The sequence below is a fragment of the Apodemus sylvaticus genome, unplaced genomic scaffold (assembly GCF_947179515.1).
Source record: "Apodemus sylvaticus unplaced genomic scaffold, mApoSyl1.1 scaffold_227, whole genome shotgun sequence".
In the NCBI taxonomy this organism is placed as follows: Eukaryota; Metazoa; Chordata; class Mammalia; order Rodentia; family Muridae; genus Apodemus; species Apodemus sylvaticus.
The window spans coordinates 150,221-168,855 of NW_026263341.1; the positions used below are offsets into that span (position 1 = coordinate 150,221).

The 18,635-nt window shown below is 52.7% G+C and overlaps 1 protein-coding gene across 7 annotated transcripts; it reads right to left on the reverse strand.

Annotated features, from left to right (window-relative positions):
• Window positions 1–1,179: 1,179 nt before the first annotated feature.
• Window positions 1,180–18,238, reverse strand: LOC127676174 (zinc finger protein 444-like). Of its 7 annotated transcripts, none has more exons than XM_052172126.1 (5): window positions 17,999–18,238; window positions 17,676–17,874; window positions 6,818–7,158; window positions 3,495–3,603; window positions 1,180–2,185 (listed from the first exon to the last, which is right to left on the reverse strand). In XM_052172126.1, the coding sequence occupies exons 3-5, from the start codon at window positions 7,127–7,129 to the stop codon at window positions 1,605–1,607; spliced, it is 1,002 nt and encodes a 333-aa protein (XP_052028086.1). In that variant the 5' UTR covers window positions 7,130–7,158; window positions 17,676–17,874; window positions 17,999–18,238; the 3' UTR covers window positions 1,180–1,604. The 7 variants fall into 7 exon arrangements, with proteins under 7 accessions (XP_052028086.1, XP_052028084.1, XP_052028085.1 ...); XM_052172124.1 differs by lacking the exons at window positions 17,676–17,874; window positions 17,999–18,238 and adding exons at window positions 13,873–13,971; window positions 17,245–17,315; XM_052172125.1 differs by lacking the exon at window positions 17,676–17,874.
• Window positions 18,239–18,635: the final 397 nt, after the last annotated feature.

Below are 18,635 nucleotides of genomic sequence, written 5' to 3' on the forward strand. Positions count from 1 at the left end.
CCACTGCTTCAAAGAAATGCACACTCGCATGAAGACAGCGTCATGTAATGCGAACTGTATTTCCTAGTGAACCTCCCATTTCTGCCAGAGCCTCGCCCCACCCACTCTGTCACTTATTCACACACTTACTATTCTCCCCTAAAAGTATAGCTGTACCCAGCTTCCACCACTACTCTGTTTATATATTCCAGGACGGTGTCATGTATGCATTAAGAACAACGACTGACCCGGTATGGTGGCCCACACCTTTAATCCCAGCACTCAGGAGGCAGAGGTAGGCAAGCAGATCTCTATGGGACTGGGGACAGCCTGATCTATATAGGACTACGTGACATCCCTGTCTCAAAAAACAAAACAAAACAAAACAAAACAAAAAAACAAAAACAAAAACCCAAAGAAACAAAAACAAAACAACAACAACAACAACAACAAAAAAACCCCACAAAACCAGAAAACTTGGGCATGTTGACACATACCTTTTAAGATCCCAGGTGACATAGTGCACATGACCCTCACACTGGGAAGATGGAGACCGGAGAATCAGAAATCCGTGGTCGCCTTCAGTTACACAATGAGATCAAGGTCAGCTTAGACTGACTCAGCAAGTTCCCATCTTGAGACAAAAAACCGAGCGAGCACTGGCGCCCCCCCCCCCCCGTGACGCCATCACGCAGAGGTCCGGTAAGGAAGCCAAGCCGAGGGGCTCTATGCGGGTCCCCAGAGAACCCGGCAGGGCCAGGCCACGGGCGCTCCCGGCCACAGAGCCTGCTCCAGCAGACCGAGACACTATGCTTCCTGAAGAGAACTTTAGGTCTAGACTCCGAGACTGTCGCTGTGAAGAAGTGATGTCAAGGGGCAGCCCTTGCCCTCCCAAGTCCAGATCGGAGCCTTCTCAGCAAATGTGCTTCCCAGACCTGCTGGCTGGCACTTGATTATTTAGGAGTGGCCTGGAGTCACCTAACTTAATGACTCGGCAATGGTTGTGGGCACCATGACTTACGAAACTGGAACTATTTGCTAAGAAAAGGAGGGATGGGGTGGTCCCCCTTCCTGAAGCTATATACAGCTAGGACAACCAGGATGGGAGTGCATACCACGTGGTGCCGGTCTTTCTCCCTGCAGTGTGAGGTGGAGCCCAGCCCCCACCACAGCGGAGGGTCACGGACGGACTCCAGTACGCACTGAGTCAGTCACTTTATTACTCTCTCAGATGCTGGTGACCTGCCGTCTGGGACAAGCTCTCGGTACCTCTCCCCACCTCGTTCCTTTGGGCCATGGAGAGAACCAGATCCGGGTCTGGGCCTCCTCTCTCCGTTGGCCCCAACTCTCTTCTGGGGTTCGAAGTCAAGATCACCTTCCTTGGGAGGGGTGGGGGCTCTGCTCCTCCCCTGAGCCCCTTTTCCCATGTGAAGGATGTCCTGGGACAAGTCTCTTCTCCATGAAAAAGAGGACGGAATGAGGGAGGGAGAGAAGGGTATTTCACAGGGGCGGGTGCAAGCTGAGAATTCCAGAGGGGAGGAAGGAGCGGATACGGGGCTAGAAAGGGAAGCAGTTGGGAGGACTCTAAGGGGATGACGCCCTGCAGCAGGTGATTAGAACCGCAGCTACCCCAGAGCCCAGGGCGGAAAGGCACCGCCACCCTCTGGCCCCGGTGCAGAAGTCCCTTGCGCTACGGCAGCCGCCCGGCCATGGATGCGCTGGTGGCGGAGCACATGCTCACGCCTCCCAAAGCCCTTGCCACACTCCCAGCAGGCGAAAGGCCGCGCGCCAGAGTGCGTCTTGCGGTGGCGCACCAGGTGCTCCCGCCAGTAGAAGGTCTTGCCACACTCGCAGCACGCATGCGGCTTCTCGCGCGCAGGCAGGGGGCGCAGCGCGGGCCCCGGGCTGCCAGGGTGCGTGCCGCGGTGGCGCCGCAGGTGCTCCTTGCGCCGGAAAGCCTTGCCGCACTCCGGGCACGCGTGCGGCTTCTCGGCTGAGTGGCTCTGCCGGTGGCGCAGCAGATGCGCTGGCTTCAGGGGAGACTTGCCACATTCTGGGCACGACACGGTGCCTGGGGCCACCAGGAAGGCAGGGAGGACGGGTACCAGCGGAGCTGGCGGAGGGCTGCCCGGCTCCTGCTTGTACGGGCGCGTGGCCTCGCCGTTCCCCGTGGCAGGCACCTCTGTCCCGGAGGCGGCATCGGTTCCTGCGGGAGAAGGTACACTGTAGTCAGGGCCAGGCTGAGCTGACGGGCAGTAGTTTGGGGCAGGGAGCTGACCTGGAGGGCAGGTTTCCCACCTCTGCGCCTCTAAGCAAGGAGCTTCACAAAGCCTAACGCCAATGCGTAGCTAGCTGGACACGGGGCAGGGAATAATGAGACAAAAAAGTGGGAGTCCGTATAGGGGCTGGGTACCAGGGATGGACAGACGGACACATGGGTGAGGGCGCATACTGACAGAGAGCAACAGTGACGGAGGGAAGAACCAGGTGGCAGGGACTGAGGGACATTACAGAGGGACACAATGGGTGGGCCAACTGCACTGTAAGGCTGAGGTGTCCGAGTAGAACGAACTAACGGACTGAGGCAGGGAGACAGGGACAGGCGAACCACAGGACCCCTGTCTAGGTTTCCCATCTGCTCTGGGAATGCCAACGGCCTTGGGTCAGGTAGTTCTACAGCATGAACCTGGCATCCTTTGTTGTCTGAAATGCCCACTTGTCTCCTGTGGCTGCCCTATTCTTACCCTCAGTGGCTATGTGGTTTCTTTCTGGATGTCTGGCAACTGCCCCTCACCCTAAGGTGATGTAACAGACTCCATGCCCAGCTGAGGGCTTGGTACAGACCACAGACCACCACCATAGCTCCTGGGGTAGGAAGAGCCAATTGGGGTGCAGAGGCCCCGAGGCAGACTGCCTGGGCCCAATCCTGATTTAGCAGCATGCACCCTTGTGTGAGTCCCGCTAGAACCCTGCACCCAAGTGCACTACAGCCAGACGGGCACAGCTGTATGCCTCAAGCCTCAGCACTTGGCAGGCTGAGGCAGGAGACTGAATCAGCACGACCTTAGCTCCAAAGATCACATCGCTCTGGGTATGCGATGGAGTTTCCACGGGCTGGCACGGAAGCATCGGGCAGGCAGTAAGCACGTGAGCCCACCTCTCATGGGCTGGCTCCCCGAGGGCAGGGGCATGTGTGAGCCGTCCCTGTACAATTAATTCACTGGGTTAAGACTGCCAGGCCAGGCTGGGTGGTGGTGGCGCACGCCTGTGATCCCAGCACTTGGGAGGCAGAGGCAGGCGGATCTCTGAGTTCGAGGCCAGCCTGGTCTACAGAGTGAGTTCCTGGACAGCCAGGGCTACACAGAGAAACCCTGTCTTGAAAAAGCCAAAAAAAAAAAAAAAAAAAAAAAAAAAAAAAAAAAAAGAGACCGGGAGGCTGCTAGTCCCTGACAGCCTGGGAGACAAGGGCTTCTTTCTTCATCAAGATCGACGTGGAGAAAGGGCCGGCTGCTCACCTAAGGGAATTACCCCACTTTCTTCCTTTCCAACACTGAGCCCCGGGCCTTCTGTCAGATCCCGAGGTGCCCTCATTGCTGATGAGCGCTCTGGGGAGGCTGCCGGGCCCTGAAATGAGACAGCATATCCTGAGTGAGACACCATCATAGCCCGCATTGCCTTCCTCCCTCCACACACTTCCAACATCCTGTGGCCTGTTTTGTTGTTTTGTTTTTTTCACACCATTGCAAGCATTTCTCTGCGTAGCCCTGGCTGTCCCGGAGCTCTGTAGTCCAGGCTGGCCTCGAACTCGGAGATCTGCCACCCTGTGCCTCCCGCGTGCTGGGAGAGGAGGTGATCGACACCCCGGCCTGTTGTGTTCATTTCTGTGGCTGGGGGTTGGCATACATGTGAGGGGCATCGATCCTCTGGAGCTGAACAGGAAGCTGTGAGCTGCTAATGTGGGTGGTTAGAGACCAAACTGCAGTCCTCTGCAGGGACAGCAAGAGCTGTTGCTTCTGTCTGTTTGTTTATTTTCTTCTATTTGTTTGCTTATTGTATGTGAGTACTCTGGCTTTCAGAGTTCGGATTTGCCTATTATTATTATTAATTATTATTTAATGTATGTAGCTGACTTCGGACACACCAGCAGAGGGCATCAGACCCCATCACAGATGGTTGTGAGTCACCATGTGGGGATTTGAACTCAGGACCTCTGGAACAGCAGGCAGCGCTCTTAACCACTGAGCCATCTCTCCAGCCCAGATGTGGTGCTTCTTTATGAGACTGCATTGCCATCTGGATTTCACTCTGCAAACGTCCTTTCCCTCGAGGTTTCAGACGTGCTTCCGGCTTCAGCAGCTGTGGTCTGCTCACTCGCCACACTGCTGCCCTCCTTTGCCTCTGGTGCCTGTAGCTGCTGTTTCTCCTTTCGCTCCCGGGCCGCTCGCTACAGAGGTCTGTGGCGCCTCGGATGCTTTTCGCGGCTGAGAGCTCTGAGGACCAGCTGCCATGGGTTTTACTTCTTTCTTCTTTCTTCTTCTTCTTCTTCTTCTTCTTTTTTTTTAAACCAATTTTTCCTCTGCTCACACATCATACCCTCAGTATTTTGTGCCAAGTTTCCATGTTCCCAGCTGCCTCTGGGGCTCTAAGACTTCCCTCAATTCCGAGACAAACTGGTTTGGCATTTCCTGTGCTAACAACCACAAGCACAGGCCAGGGCTGACTCTTCACGGCACCCCAGGCCGGCCACCGGCATGTCCTGAGGTTTCGTGGGCTGGCAGACATTCTGCTCCCGGGTCTCACACAGTCCCGCGGCTGCTGGTGTACGCGGACCAGAGGCTGGATGTCTATAGGCAGGTCGATCTCTCCTCAGTCGTTCTGTCTCAAGAGACGTGAGCAAGCAAAATACGCCTTGGCCTTCTGGCGTGAAGCTTCAGGGCAGGACAGTACGCCTCAGTACTGCCAAAACCACCATTTATGTAGGTAGCGCTCACGAACGCCAGGGACTGTTCCAACCAGAGATACATGAAACCAGGACGAGACTCCTAAGCAAGTGGGGCTGAATCTACAATGCAGCCCAGAGCACACATCACCAAAGAGAGACTGCACGCACTGTGATGGTTGACCCGGCACCTCGGCACGACAGCATCACCTAGGAAAGAGGCCCTGCGCTTCTGTAGGGGACTCACCCTAACTGTGGCCAGTCCACGGGCAGCTTCTCTGACTGATTCTAGCAACAAGCTTGCAACCAGGCAGGATGGCGCACACCTTCAATCCCAGCACTCGGGAGGCAGAGGCAGGTGGATCTCTGAGTTCGAGGCCAGCCTGGTCTACAGAGTGAGTTCCAGGACAGCCAGGGCTACACAGAGAAACCCTGTCTCCAAAAAAGCAAAAAAAAAAAAGAAAAGAAAAGAAAAGAAAGAAAAGAAACGTTCCTTTAGTTACTTTTGATAGGTTACTTTATCACAGCAATGACAGGTAAGACAGACATCAAGACCATCTCCAGAAGGCGTTCCTGACACCCTCCAAACCCCAAAGACTTGTGGAAATGAGCAGTCATTAGAGCCACAGAGCCCAATGACTTTGCTTTGAGAATCTCTGACTCATGAGGACCGCATCCCCTAGCTGTTAAAATACATTTTTCTTATGGTTGGTATTTTCAGGCATGGTTACTCTGTAGACCAGGTTGGCTCAAATTCAAAGTCCTCCTAACTTAATTCCCAATAATGAGATTATAGGTGGATAATCACCACATACATCTTCAAAGGGACTTGTGGGCCGTGGAGATGGCCTACCAGGGAAAGGTGCTTGTTACCAAGCCTGAGATCCTGAGGGTCACATGGTGGAAGGAGAGCCGACCCCTGCAGTTACCTTCTGACTGCTGATTTCCACACGTGCGCGGTGGTGTATGCACGACCCTCACCACTAACTCCACACAACATCAAAGACAAGAACTTAACTGCCCAACAGAGAGCTGGCTGTCGTCCTGGCTTCTGGGAAGCCGTATCTAAGCCTTCAAATGCCATACTTGGGAAGAGGGGGGGGCCTCTGCTTAGACCCTGATCTAGACAGAAGCAGCTTGTAACTGGTCTGAGGTGGGAGTCCGAGCCACGCGAGATTACCAGCCTGCCAGGGTGGTCTGCCATGTTGCTGAGCTGCAGAACTAGTAAGAAGTCTGCACAGCAAGGCCTTGACGGTGGAGCCCCGCTTTTGTGTTCTGTTTTAGGGTTGGTTTCTCTATAAAGAAAAGGGTCTCGTCTAGTTACAGGCTGCTCTTGCACTCTCCATAACCCTCAGTCTCTTATAGTCTGCACTGCCACACTGGACTAAGGGCTCCCTGCCCGCTGCTCCCCACTTTGTAGCTAAGACCAGTTGGCGCTGTGCTCATCATCAGCAGAGGACAACCTGTGCTGTCTCCCGAGACTTCTTTAGCCAGTGGCCGTTTCACCTAGATCTTCCAGCCAACTGTGTATGACTTGAGGGAGGAACTGGGGCCTGCTGACACTGGAAAGGCACCTTTGCATCTTAGGAAGAGCAACTGTCACCCTGGCACCAGTTGTAGACTGCACCTTCATTTCTGGGTGCTTCTGGTTTCAAGTACCAGGGCAGCCAGACTGAGCAGCAGAGTCTAGCGAAGCCCCGCCCACACCATACCCCAGGCAGGCCTCCTGCTCACCCAGAGATCTTCCAGCGAAGCCCCGCCCACACCACACCCCAGGCCTCCTGCTCACCCAGAGCTCCTATAGCGAAGCCCCGCCCACACCACACCCCAGGCCTCCTGCTCACCCAGAGCTCCTCCAGCGAAGCCCCGCCCACACCACACCCCAGGCCTCCTGCTCACCCAGAGCTCCTCCAGCAGCGCCACAGCCTCTTCTCCGCTCTGGGGCCGGCGGCTGCATACCCACGCCTGGGTGTCTGCAGGGAGGGCGCTCAGGAATTGCTCCAGCACCAGCAACTCCAGCATCTGCTCCTTCGTGTGCACTTCCGGCTGCAGCCAGTCCCGGCACAGGGCACGGAGCAGCCCCAGGGCCTCGCGTGGCCCCGCTGCATCGCCCAGGTGGAAGTGGCGGAAGCGGTGCCACGGGGAGTCAAGCGTCAGAGCCTCCACGGCGAGGTTCTCCTGCTTCACTGGCTGGGGCGCCGGGGCCTCCATGGCACCGCCCAGGTTTGAGTTACCAGCACCTGCGGAGAGGAAGAGTCAGCAACGGGAGAGCCCAACTCAGCGGGCCACAGCCTCCTATGTAGGCCAAGGAACTATCCAAAGCCAATGGCTAGTGACCATTCCTGGCTGGTCCACGTCTTAGCAGTCTTTTGGGCTTTGATTCACTATTCTGCCAAATGAAAGCATGCCCGCTTGCCTCTCTGACCAAAGAGAAGACAAGACAGGCCACTGGCAAGGTTCCTGTGATCAGTGCTTTAGAAAGGGTAATTAGAATTACCTCTTCTGGGGCTGGAGAGATGGCTCAGAAAATTCCAGCAACCACATGGTGGCTCACAACCATCTGTAATGAGATCTGACGCCCTCTTCTGGGGTGTGTGGAGGCCAACTACAGGGTACTTACACATAATAATAAATAAATCTTAAAAAACAAAAAGAGAATTTTGTCTTCTATGTGTCATATGGAAACCTATATAGCAGAAGGGTTTAAATACATGCATGCGCGCGTACGCACGTGTGTGTGTGTGTGTGTGAGAGAGAGAGAGAGAGAGAGAGATCTAAATTAAATCACCCGAGTAATGGGGGAGTGGAGCCTCAACTGCATCTCTCTCCTGACCAAATGAAGAGTCTAGTCCCAGGAATGGCTTATATCTAACCAAGCTGTGGTCCAGGGAGCCCCACGGGACCCCAGACAATCTAGGTTACTGCCAAGGTTATCTGCTGCTCTCCACAAGCTGCTAAGTCTTAAGCCCTACTGCTGAAGTCTAAGACCTCCATGAGTCACTCAACACCGACCAAGAGGCTGAGCGGTGCCCCACCTCGAGCCTTCACCCTGCCCAGTGCTCGCGCGCTGGGACACCCTGCCCAGTGCTCGCGCGCTGGGAGATAGGCCGCACAATGCAGGAGGAGGAAGGTGAACGGCGCAGCTACAAACCCGCCGCCTGCATCGCGTCTGCTTCGGTGACAAGCCAGAAGATGCATGCCTGCAATAGTGAAGCAAGCGTTGTGGGAGGAACCTACCACAATCTGACTGGATTTAAGGTCTACTCCATGAGATGAAATCTATTCCTGACATAGCTCAGGTGACCAAGAAGTTGAGATTAGACCCCAGGGACCTAGGGAAAACCAAATAAATACTACTGTTCTGCTAAAGACCCCAGCAATAAAACGCTCTGTTCCAAGCACACTTCAGTGCTAAGGGCGCTGTTCCAGCCATTCACCAGCGCTATGCTCAGCCACCAGAGAAGCTTCCCACAGTGAACAACAGCATGGTGAGAAGCCCTGCAGCTCCGTCCTGACGAGGGTCCCTATCAAATCCCTCCCCTCAGGGCTCTGGGAATTTCATAGAAGAGTGGCAGAAAGCCTGTAGGAGGCAGAGAGGACGGAAGCCACCATAGGAGGAAACAGTGCCTCCCATACACAACAGGGCCGACAGACACACTCTGAGACTGGCGGTAAGTGAAAGGGGCATGGGTGTGTGCCAGATGAGGTCCCGGAACTAAGAGTGGTCACACCACGCCTCCATTCCTAGCCCGGACGCTATCTATCTCCAATCGATAACCACTTGGAAATTAAAAATTAGTTTTCTCCAACAGACTCTCTGGGTATACAAACCAATCTTAAAGGCAGGCCCCATGTCCAACAACGGAAAACAAACTCACTGGAACTTTGGAGGTCGTCTCATAATGTTTAATCAGGACATCTTTGGAATTCATTATTCTTTTTTTTTTTTTAACCTTTCAGGTCCTTTGCATATATTATGGCTTCCAATTCGGTGTTTCTGAGATTCTTGTGTATCTGTTTCCTGTGCTTTTTCTTTGGTTCTTTCTTTGTCTTGTGCTTGTTTTGTCCTGTTCTGATTTGTTTTGGTTTTATCTTGTTGCTGTTCTTCAGGTGCCTGCTTGTTTTCTGAGACAGAAAGAGCATGGACGGGTGGGAGGCAGTTGGGGAGGCCCCGGGGGTACGCTGGGGAGGTGTAGGGTAAAAAGTCCAAACTCACTTCAGGGTTCTGAAACTCCACCTAATCCCTGAGCCCACCCTAGAAAGCGCTGCACACCCCAAAAACTGGATATAAAGTCTGCCTCCCACTGATTTCTTCGCTGTCTCTGGCCTGTCTGAGCAGAGGCAGTGGAAGCCAGCCTGTGTCTGCCCTGATAAATGTCTTGTGTGGGGACAGTTATGTGCTGTGACCCTGTGGTGTTCCCTGCCTGCTGACTTCAAGGCTACCTTTGGCTTGAGCTGCGACACTTGTACTTGGGAAAACCATTTCCCTCAGAGCTGTGACACTTCTGGAAGGGAAACCATAGTCAAAATACATTGCATAGAAAAAAATCTATTTTCAATAAAAGAAAAATAGAAAAAAAAGAAATTTTATTAAAATCCAAATTAAAAACAAAACAAAATTAAAAAAACAAACAAACAAAACAAATCCTCTCTCTGTTCTGGCAGACCAGGCCTAAATTGTGGCTTTTCCCTCCCAGGTGCTAACGCGGTTGGGCGGAGTCGTCTTCTTCCTAGTTTCCTTGTGGCTATTAAACTAAGGAAACACAAGAAGGCGCCTCACTTACAACGAGCCATAAGATACCCCCACTGGTGCAATAGTGGCCTGACAGTTTCAGGGGGGGGACCCCTCAGCAGGGAATTCCCACCCTTTAGTAAAAACCTAATCGAAGCCCGTGGCTGGAAATGTCACAGGCCCTCAGGGGTAAGCCCCAGCTGCTGTGCCCAGGCATGCCGTGCCTGTCACACCGCTTGGCACTGCTGTCAGCTTGGCTCAGAGAAGCTTCTTTTTTGCATGCAGTGAGCCATCACTACAAACACTCCCAGCCGGTTAACATGCTAAGGAAAGTGGTGTTTGAATGGTCAGCCCTAAATGGGACATCTCTATCATTCCCTCCAAACTCAGTGTAGAGGGAATTGGAGGGAAGATTGTGTGTGTGTGTGTGTGTGAGTGTGAGAGAGGGCACACTGTGGAACACCTGCCAGTCGCACTCTTGACGTCTCAACAGCTACGATTCCCCTCAAATCTGGGCTATCAACATTCTCTGGGAGGTCAGGTCAATAGACCCCAGCCACTAGGAGTGGCGGGTTAACAGTAGCTACAGGGGAGGGGCTCACAAGGTCCACCCCTCCCTGTGGATCCACAGGCAGCTAATATTTTTTTCAGTCTACACTCCTATAAATAACCCCTCACCCATGCTGAGGTAAAGAACCTCATTAAACTCATAGGGCTGTGGTGTATGTGTATGTGGGGGAGCACAAGAGAGACAAATCGAGACAGAAAGAGGACCAGGGGAGTGACAGGAGGCTGAGAGGGCTATGAAGGTCGCGTAAGTGTGATCGAGATGCGTGCATCCTGGGACCCATGATCAACATAGTTAATGTATGCTAATAAAAACATTTTTAACCGGGGGAGGGGGCTTTGAGAGATGCTTAGCTGTTACAAGCACTCAGTGCACTTCCACAGAAGGACTCTCAGTGGACCCTGGCCTGGAGTAAGGACTCGGATGTGGGGACTATCTGCTCTGCCTACTGATTACTAAGATGGAGGGAGACGGAGCAGGCCAGCCCCCTGAGCTCCTCGGCTCATGGGGAGGGGGGGGAGAGGAGGCCTCCTCTGGGAGCTGCAGTGCCTCCCTGGGTCTTCCAGCCCCAGGACGCCCTCCCACCCCAGCAGGAACACTTACAATGACTGCAGGATTCCACTCAGTATCTGACTCTTTTCTTGTCTCAAATGGCCCGGGCTGGCCTCTCACTCACCAAGCAGCCTGGGATAACCTTGAACTTCTGACCTTCCTGCTTCAGTCTCTCAAATGCTCACAGCACAGGTAAGCATCACCATGACAGACCTCCATTTTTTTTAAGAGGGCACTAATCCTAAGAGAGAGGGCTGTGCTCCATGACGCCCTAACTTCCTCCTACAGACACTTTGGGGCTAGGGTTGCAGTCAGAGAATTTGGGAGTGGGGGTGGGGTGGGGGAGGGCACAAGCTCTGCAGGAGCAGCTACTGAATTGCTTGGAAGCTGGCAAATGCGGCCAGCCACCAAGGACTCCAGTAACTATCTGCACGGGTTCTCTCATAAAACCGCCAAGTCACAAGAAAGCCAGCGGCCCTTCCTCTTCCCCAGCCCGAGGACAGATGATGGATGAGGAGAAGGCTCTGAATCTGGACGGTGGCTTGACTCCCAGGCAATGTCTGGGAAGTCCCGGAGACGTTATGATTGCCAGACAGGAGGTAAAATGAACAATGCTGCTTGTGGCTGAAGGGTACAGGCCAGAGACACACCCGAACACTCTGGGACATTCTCCACACAGTGACCAGGCATCACGTGTCAGCTGCACTAAGGATGAGAAATACTGGCCTGGACCCACAGTCCTCAGAGAGCCTGAAGACTGACTCAGGAGGTCCTGTCAAGAACACTAAGTCACAGCAAAGCACCTCCTACAGATGTGGCACTCTGAGCTTGCTAACTAACGCACAGGAAGGCACGCCACCCCACACGACTTCAGTCACCACACATACATAGGAAGGCACGCCACCACACATGACCTCGGTCACCTGTGTCTTCACTGTAACTTGGGATCGGGAAACTAAAGTTAGTTTACCATTTCGTCCACTCCATCAACAAATGAGCTCGCTAGCCTGACATGGTCTTAGCTTCTAGCTCTTCCAATCTCGCCTGGGGTCTTTACATTGTAGCTACATTCTACCTCTGGTACTAGAGACTTAGAGGAACTCCCCGGGGCTACTGAGGTCATGGATCTTAGAGGGAAACTCACCACCTCCAGTCTGCCGGACCAGCAAAGCATAATTGGTGTAATAGAGAGATCAATGGACTGTGGGGAGTTCAACCCCCAAAGATACATTTACAACACAACACTTACACACAAGGCTCAGGGAACACTGCAGAAGCGGCACAAAGACTGCAAGATCCAGAGGTCCAGGAAGTGTGTGTGGGGTGAGGTTACATCTCCGAGAAATAACAGGGAACCTACAGCCCACGATACCGCAACCATACAGCTGCCTAAACAAGGCAGAACAGTGACAAAAATCAATAGACTAACCGAGAAGGAATCCCACCCCTCGACAAAACCACTACAGGCAAGTAATGACTGCAGAGGGGAGGGGGAGGAGAAAATATTAGCCTCTCTCAGTGACGAGCCCCTTAATTGGCTTTTCAATACCGAACAGGCAGCCCTGAGTTCATATACATCCAAGGAACACTAAGTGGACCGAGCATGTTGTACTTATGCATTACGTGTGTATATTTTCTTTTTTCAAAGATAAAGAGCTCATCAAGCTGGGAGGTGGTTGTAATCCCAGCACTCGGGAGGCAGAGGCAGGCAGATTTCTGAGTTTGAGGCCAGCCTGGTCTACAGAGTGAATTCCAGGACAGCCAGGGCTACACAGAGAAACCCTGCTGGGGGCTGGGGGGCAAAAAATAAAAGAACTCATCAAATTGGGAGGCATGATGGGGGAATGAATATACACGGGATTGGGATGGGGGAATGTTTGGATTAAAATTAAATTATACTTATATATAATTATACATTATATATAAATGTTTATATTATAGTTACAATTACAGCTCAGTTTGGGGTTGTTTGGAGAGCAGGTTTCTCTGTGTAGCCCTGTCATACAGCTCCATCTGTAGAACAGCACGGCCTTGAACTTAAGACATCTGCCGGCCTCCACGTCCAGGGATTACAGGCATGCGCCACCATCACCTGGCTTTTAATTTTTAATAAAGTTGCTGGGAGCTAAATTAATTGAACACAGCGAGAGGATCAGTTGACGACACAGTAAAGAAGGAATTAAAGGAAAAAGAAACACTACTCCACGCCACTGTTGGTGATCTGGCTGCTGAAATCACTCCAGAAGGCAGAGCAGGGACCTGACATCGTAAAGAAGGGACTCCTAGAAAGAACAGAACCACGCCCGGAGCCAGAGGGGTGCTTCAGTGGGCAAAGGCGATCACCTCCATGCCTGGGGGCCTGAGTCTGGGTTCCAGGACTCCCACTGTAACAGCAAAGAACTGCCTCCTTCAAGCTGTCCTTTCGCTATAAATATGTATATAATGTGTTCATGTCATGCGCCATGTTCATGTCAGCTCCTCCTCACCCCACACAGAAAATAAATGACAATTACAGAAAAGCAAGTCTTTCTCAACATGCTTATCTTGTTTTGTTTGTTTGTTTTTCCAAGACAGGATTTCTCTGTGTAGCCCTGGCAGTCCTGGAACTCACTCTGTAGACCCGACTAACCTTGAACTCAGAAATCCGCCTGCCTCTGCTTCCCAGTGCTGGGATCAAAGGCGTGCCCCGCCACCTCCCAGGCTTTTGATTTTTAAACTGGAGTTATAGACTGCTTTTTTGCCACTATATGGGTGATGGGATTAGAGCCGTAATCATCAGGGCTGGAGAGATGGGGAAGCCGTTCAGAGCACTAGCTGCTCTTCCACAGGACCTGGATCCAAGTCCCAGAACCCACATGGCGGCTCACACCTACCTGTAACTCCAGAGTTTCTGACACCTTAACAAAGACTGACATGCCAGGAAAACACCAATGCACTTATGATAAATGATATATTTTACATAAAAAAGGTCCCCTGGTCACCTAGAAGAGCAGCAGTGCTCTTCAGAGCTGTGTCATGTCATGTCCCCGGCCCCTTGGCACGCCTGTCTCTAAGGTGGAATTAGTTTTCAATCACAAATGGTCTGAGCAGTCAGTAACTCACCTACCACCACACCTCAACCCTTGTCAAAGTCCACAGCAGAGGTCTTTCATGTCTGGATTAAGTGAAAGGGGGGTATTCCTCTGAAGCAAGACCAAACTCCTGCAATACAGAGAATTTAGTTTTATGACCTGAAGTGGTCAGCCTAGAGCCAGACCCTACCTACAGCGGCCTGCAGACCTCGGCCCTGGGCCTAGCCTGTGAGTGAAGGGTGCAGAGAACTCAGAAGCACGCCTGTCAAAGGGGAAGACAGAAAGCCTCCAAAAAGTTTAGGCTTCGGGGCTAGGTCAAAAAGAACTCAGCGCTGGCCCAGAAACAGGCGACGAAGATCACAAGCTGCCTGGAACCTACAGGGAGGCTGAGGCTGAAGCGGTGGCAGGGGCTTCAAAGTGGCTGGGCAGAGAAGAAGCTGTTGGTGAGATAAACAGCTATTTCTTCCCCACGCATTCACAACCTACAAAACTCAGTCAACTACAGCACTGGCTAAAAAGTTCCTAGTTACTTTAGTAACTAGTTACTGACAATAGTTACCAGTCTTTCTATGCTACATATCCCAAGTTCCAAGCCACAGAGAGTAAAGTAACTCTTAGCTGATAAACCAGATAAATTAAATGCTACAAAAGTTAAACCTGTTTCTTCCTTGCTTGGTCCCAAAGGACCGGCAGTTGATTTCTTGCCCAAGGTCCAAGCTACCATGGGAGGAGGAGAGTTCTGTCTGTCTGTCTTAGTCAGGGTTTCTGTTCCTGCACAACATCGTGACCAAGATGCAAGTTGAGGAGGAAAGGGTTTATTGAGCTTACACTTCCACATTGCAGTTCATCACTAAAGGAAGTCAGGACTGGAACTCAGGCAGGTCAGGAAGCAGGAGCTGATGCAGAGGCCATGGAGGGATGTTTCTTACTGGCTTGCTTCCCCTGGCTTGCTCAGCCTGCTCTCTTATAGAACCCAAGAACACCACCCCAGGGATGGTACCACCCACAAGGGGGCCTCCCCCCTTGATCACTAATTGAGAAAAATGCCCCACAGTTCGATCTCATGGAGGCACTTCCCCAACTGAAGCTCCTTTCTCTGTGATAACTCCAGCCTGTGTCAAGTTGACACACGAAACCAGCCAGTACAGTGTCCCACTTCAAAAATCTCTGACCATTTTTTCTGCTTTTCTACTTCTCCGAGCTGTGGATTGTTGGAGAGGATGGGTGGGTACCCCGGCTTGTGGAGGCCTGAGGTTAAGGTTAGGGTGCCTTTACCTCCCCCCACCCTTTTTTTTAAAGATTTATTTATTTAAGTATCTAAGTACACTGTAGCTGTTTTCAGAGACACCAGGAGAGGGCATCAGATCCCATCACAGATGGTTGTGAGCCACCGTGTGGTTCCTGGGAACTTCGGAAGAGCAGTCAGTGCTCTTAACCACTGAGCCATCTCTCCAGCCCCTTACCTTCTTTTCTTAAGTCTCTTACTGAGCCAGGCAGTGGTGGCGCACACCTTTAATCCCAGCACTTGGGAGGCAGAGGCAGGTGGATTTCTGAGTTCGAGGCCAGCCTGGTCTACAGAGTGAGTTCCAGGCTGTCCTGGAAAAGGTCTCTTCCGGAACCTGAAGGCTGCCGGTCCAGCTGGGACTGGAAGTCAGAGAACACGCACTGAGGTGCCCTGGCACTCAGCCGTTACCAACGGATGGACAGGTCACCCTCAGCTTGCACGTTACCCCCAGAGCCACCTCCCCAAGCATCTGTTTTTGGTTTGTTTCCTTTTTACTTTTATTCTATTAAATGCGTACTTTTCAGTATCTCCTTCTCCTACCCCTCTCCCCTACCTGATGTTCATTCTAACTCCATGAATGGTCCCTCAAAGGGCCAGGAGTCTGCACTGGGCGCTCTGCGCACTCAGCTCAACAGCTCACCAAACACTGACTCAGAGCACAAGGGCCTCGGAACTGGAGCGTCCCCGCTGCCTACCAGTAATGTGTCCTTGGTCAAAGAACAACTGCTCCTCTCAAACACTGATCTCCGTTTCCATGGCTGTAAAACGGGAGCAACCATCAAGGCTGGAAAGTTAAGTAAAATTAAAGAGAAAAAAAATACCCCAGAGAGGACGGGCGGTGGTGGCGCACGCCTGTAATCCCAGCACTCTGGGAGGCAAAGGCAGGCGGATTTCTGAGTTCGAGGCCAGCTTGGGCTACAGAGTGAGTTCCAGGACAGCCAGGGCTACACAGAGAAACCCTGTCTGGGGGGGAGGGGAGACTCAGCAGTTAAGGTTTGCTGCTTTTCCAGAAGCCCTGGGTTCAATTCCTAGCACCCACACGGCAGCTCAAGACCGAAACTCCATAACCAAAGGATTCAACCAACACACATGCAGGCAAAATACGCATACACGTTAAAATAAAACTAAATCGTCAAAAGAAAAAAAAAAGTACCCAGAACAGCACCTGACAATAAACGAACCCCACCTATTGCATTTATTGTCAACACAGGTTTATTCTCAAACTCCTTGTGAGTCGTTTAAAGCCACTGCGAAACAAGCGCCCGAGACTAAGTTATAAATCGGAACAGGTGTCAGAATAGCATATAAAGAGGGGTGAAGACAGGTACCGTGAAAAATTTTTTTAATTCAATTCCTTTCTCGGGTTTAAGGCTTAGCATGGCTCGCGAGTGTGGTGAAGGCCAGCCTGAGCTACAGGAGACCCTATCTAAAACATCATCAACAACAACAAAAACCTGAAAAAAAAAAAAAAAAAAAAAAAACTAGGCCAACGCTTGGAATCTGGGCACGTGAGCGGCTGAGCAGGGAGGATCAGAACCGAGAGATTAAGTCCCTCTTATCCTAAAATCTGTCTCCAAGCCCCTCTGCACAGCAACGAATTTCGCCTCTCGCGACAAGCTAATGAGGCGGATACGCTTTTAATAAAGAAATACTTGTCCTCCAGAATCTCAGCTCCACAGAAGTGCATGTGAACTTGTAACAGCACACAGGGCTAGCCACCTGCCCCCGTCTACGCTGCTATGGCACGGCACGGTGCCACTGAATAGCCCCCTTCCCGCAATCCTCTTCGAAGAGGTTAGAGGTCGCGGCCACCCAGGCATTCTCAACTTCCACTCCACGCTCCGTCTCCAATCGCCCCTGGGCTCCACCTCGAGCATCCCAGTCCCCTCCCGCTGCCCAGCCTGCCCAGGCCTCCGGCTCTCCCGCGTCTGCATCTCGCGTCCCTCCCGCTCCCCGGCTCGCCCCTAGAACCCCGATCCAGCCTCCTCCTCACCCCCCGCCCCCAAGCCGCCCATCCCTCCCTTCCTCTCCCTCCTCCAGACCTGGGTACCCGTCCCCGTGGCCCGCCCGTTCCCCGTACACCGGACTTTCCAGTCCTTCCTTTTCCCTCTAGCTCACCTCACTCTCCTGGGCGAGGCCCCCCAAACACCCTCACCTTCCCGCACATGCGCACAAAGCTCATCAGGACTCCATGCCCCAGCAGGCTTTGCGCCAAATTCACCCGCACCTCCCCGCCCCCACGTCCCCTCACTCGCTACGCTCGGAATCCTTAACGCTGCCCAACACTTTCCGCCTCTCCCAGCTGGAAACTACATCTCCCAAGAAGCATGGCGACAGAGCAGCTTTGCATTAGCCCTACCCCGATGAAACTTGTACTCTCCTGCGTCCCGAGCTTGTCATCTCGTCCAGTCCTAAAACTACGTTTCTTAAAGTGTAAAGCGGAAAAACCCGCTTCCTATTGGTTCACACTGGCGCAAACGGAGCGCTTCTGATTTTGGACTACATTTCCCAGATTGCACGTGGTCTTTCCTCCCCCTTCTGTCCCTCACCAGGTGCCCAGCCGGCGGACCTCTGGCGCGCGCAGACGTGTCGGGGAGGGACAGCAGGAACCTGTGGAAACCGGTGGAGGCAGCACGCTTGGGAGATCGGCCTCCGGGTCGTGGAGGCTATGCCGGAGTCCTCCTCAAATCAGCAGTGGGAGATCCGCCTCCCTGACGACAGTTGCAGTGTCGCACTCCCTCGCCAGGACTAGGTCAAAGGAAGGTTGAGGCTGGTCAGCGAGAACCGACCTCTGAGTATTAGTTCTCTCGTCCCGTACCGTCCACTCTCTAGCCTCAGTTTCCCCTCTTGTGAATAGGGAGGGAAATGTTACCTGTCCAACGGCGCTTGAGTAGCCCCTTCGGACACTAGAGCCTCAGTTTCCCTGCCTCAGAAAAGGCATGAAGGTTTTGGGTCTGCGCTTTGTGATGTGCATGGGTGTTTTGTGGAATCGGTGCTCGCAGTACGCACGGAGACCGGGATTCCCTTAGAGCCGTGTTACAGGCGGTGGCGAGCCACATGCAGGTGCTAGAAGTCGAGCCCAGGCCGTCTAGAATAGCTTGCGCTTCGTCTTTAACCTCTTCGCCGCCTCTCCAGCCCCACCCCCACCTCCCACCCCAACGCACCGCACACCCCAAAAAGGTTACGAGGCGTAGCTTCTGTTCACGTGACCGATGGCTCCAACAAGCTAGTGGGCCAGACAGACTCTCCCCTCCTCGCTGGACTTCAAAAAGGTACCATCGCAGACAAAGGGAGCATGGGAGCAGAAGCTGCAGATGTCCCTAAACCAATCCGTGGACGGACAGCGCCGTCGATAGCCCTAGTTTCTATTCACTAGCTAGTTTACAACTTAGGGACTGAGCGTCTATCCCCACAGCACTTAAACGTAACCCTGTGCCACCTCTCTGCCCGCTTTGTCCCTCATCTTGGAAAGTGTGCTTAACCACACAAGCTGCTTTTATATTTCTAGA

What these genes read in the sequence shown, in the direction of transcription:
- LOC127676174 (XM_052172125.1), bottom strand. Translation starts at nt 7,129, where the DNA reads ATGGAGGCCCCGGCGCCCCAGCCAGTGAAGCAGGAGAACCTCGCCGTG. An exon ending in CGCTGCTGGAGGAGCTCTGG is followed by an intron (nt 3,604 to 6,817) that starts GTGAGCAGGAGG and finishes GTCTCATTTCAG; the next exon opens with GGCCCGGCAGCCTCCCCAGA. An exon ending in AAGTGGGGTAATTCCCTTAG is followed by an intron (nt 2,186 to 3,494) that starts GTGAGCAGCCGG and finishes CTTCTCCCGCAG; the next exon opens with GAACCGATGCCGCCTCCGGG.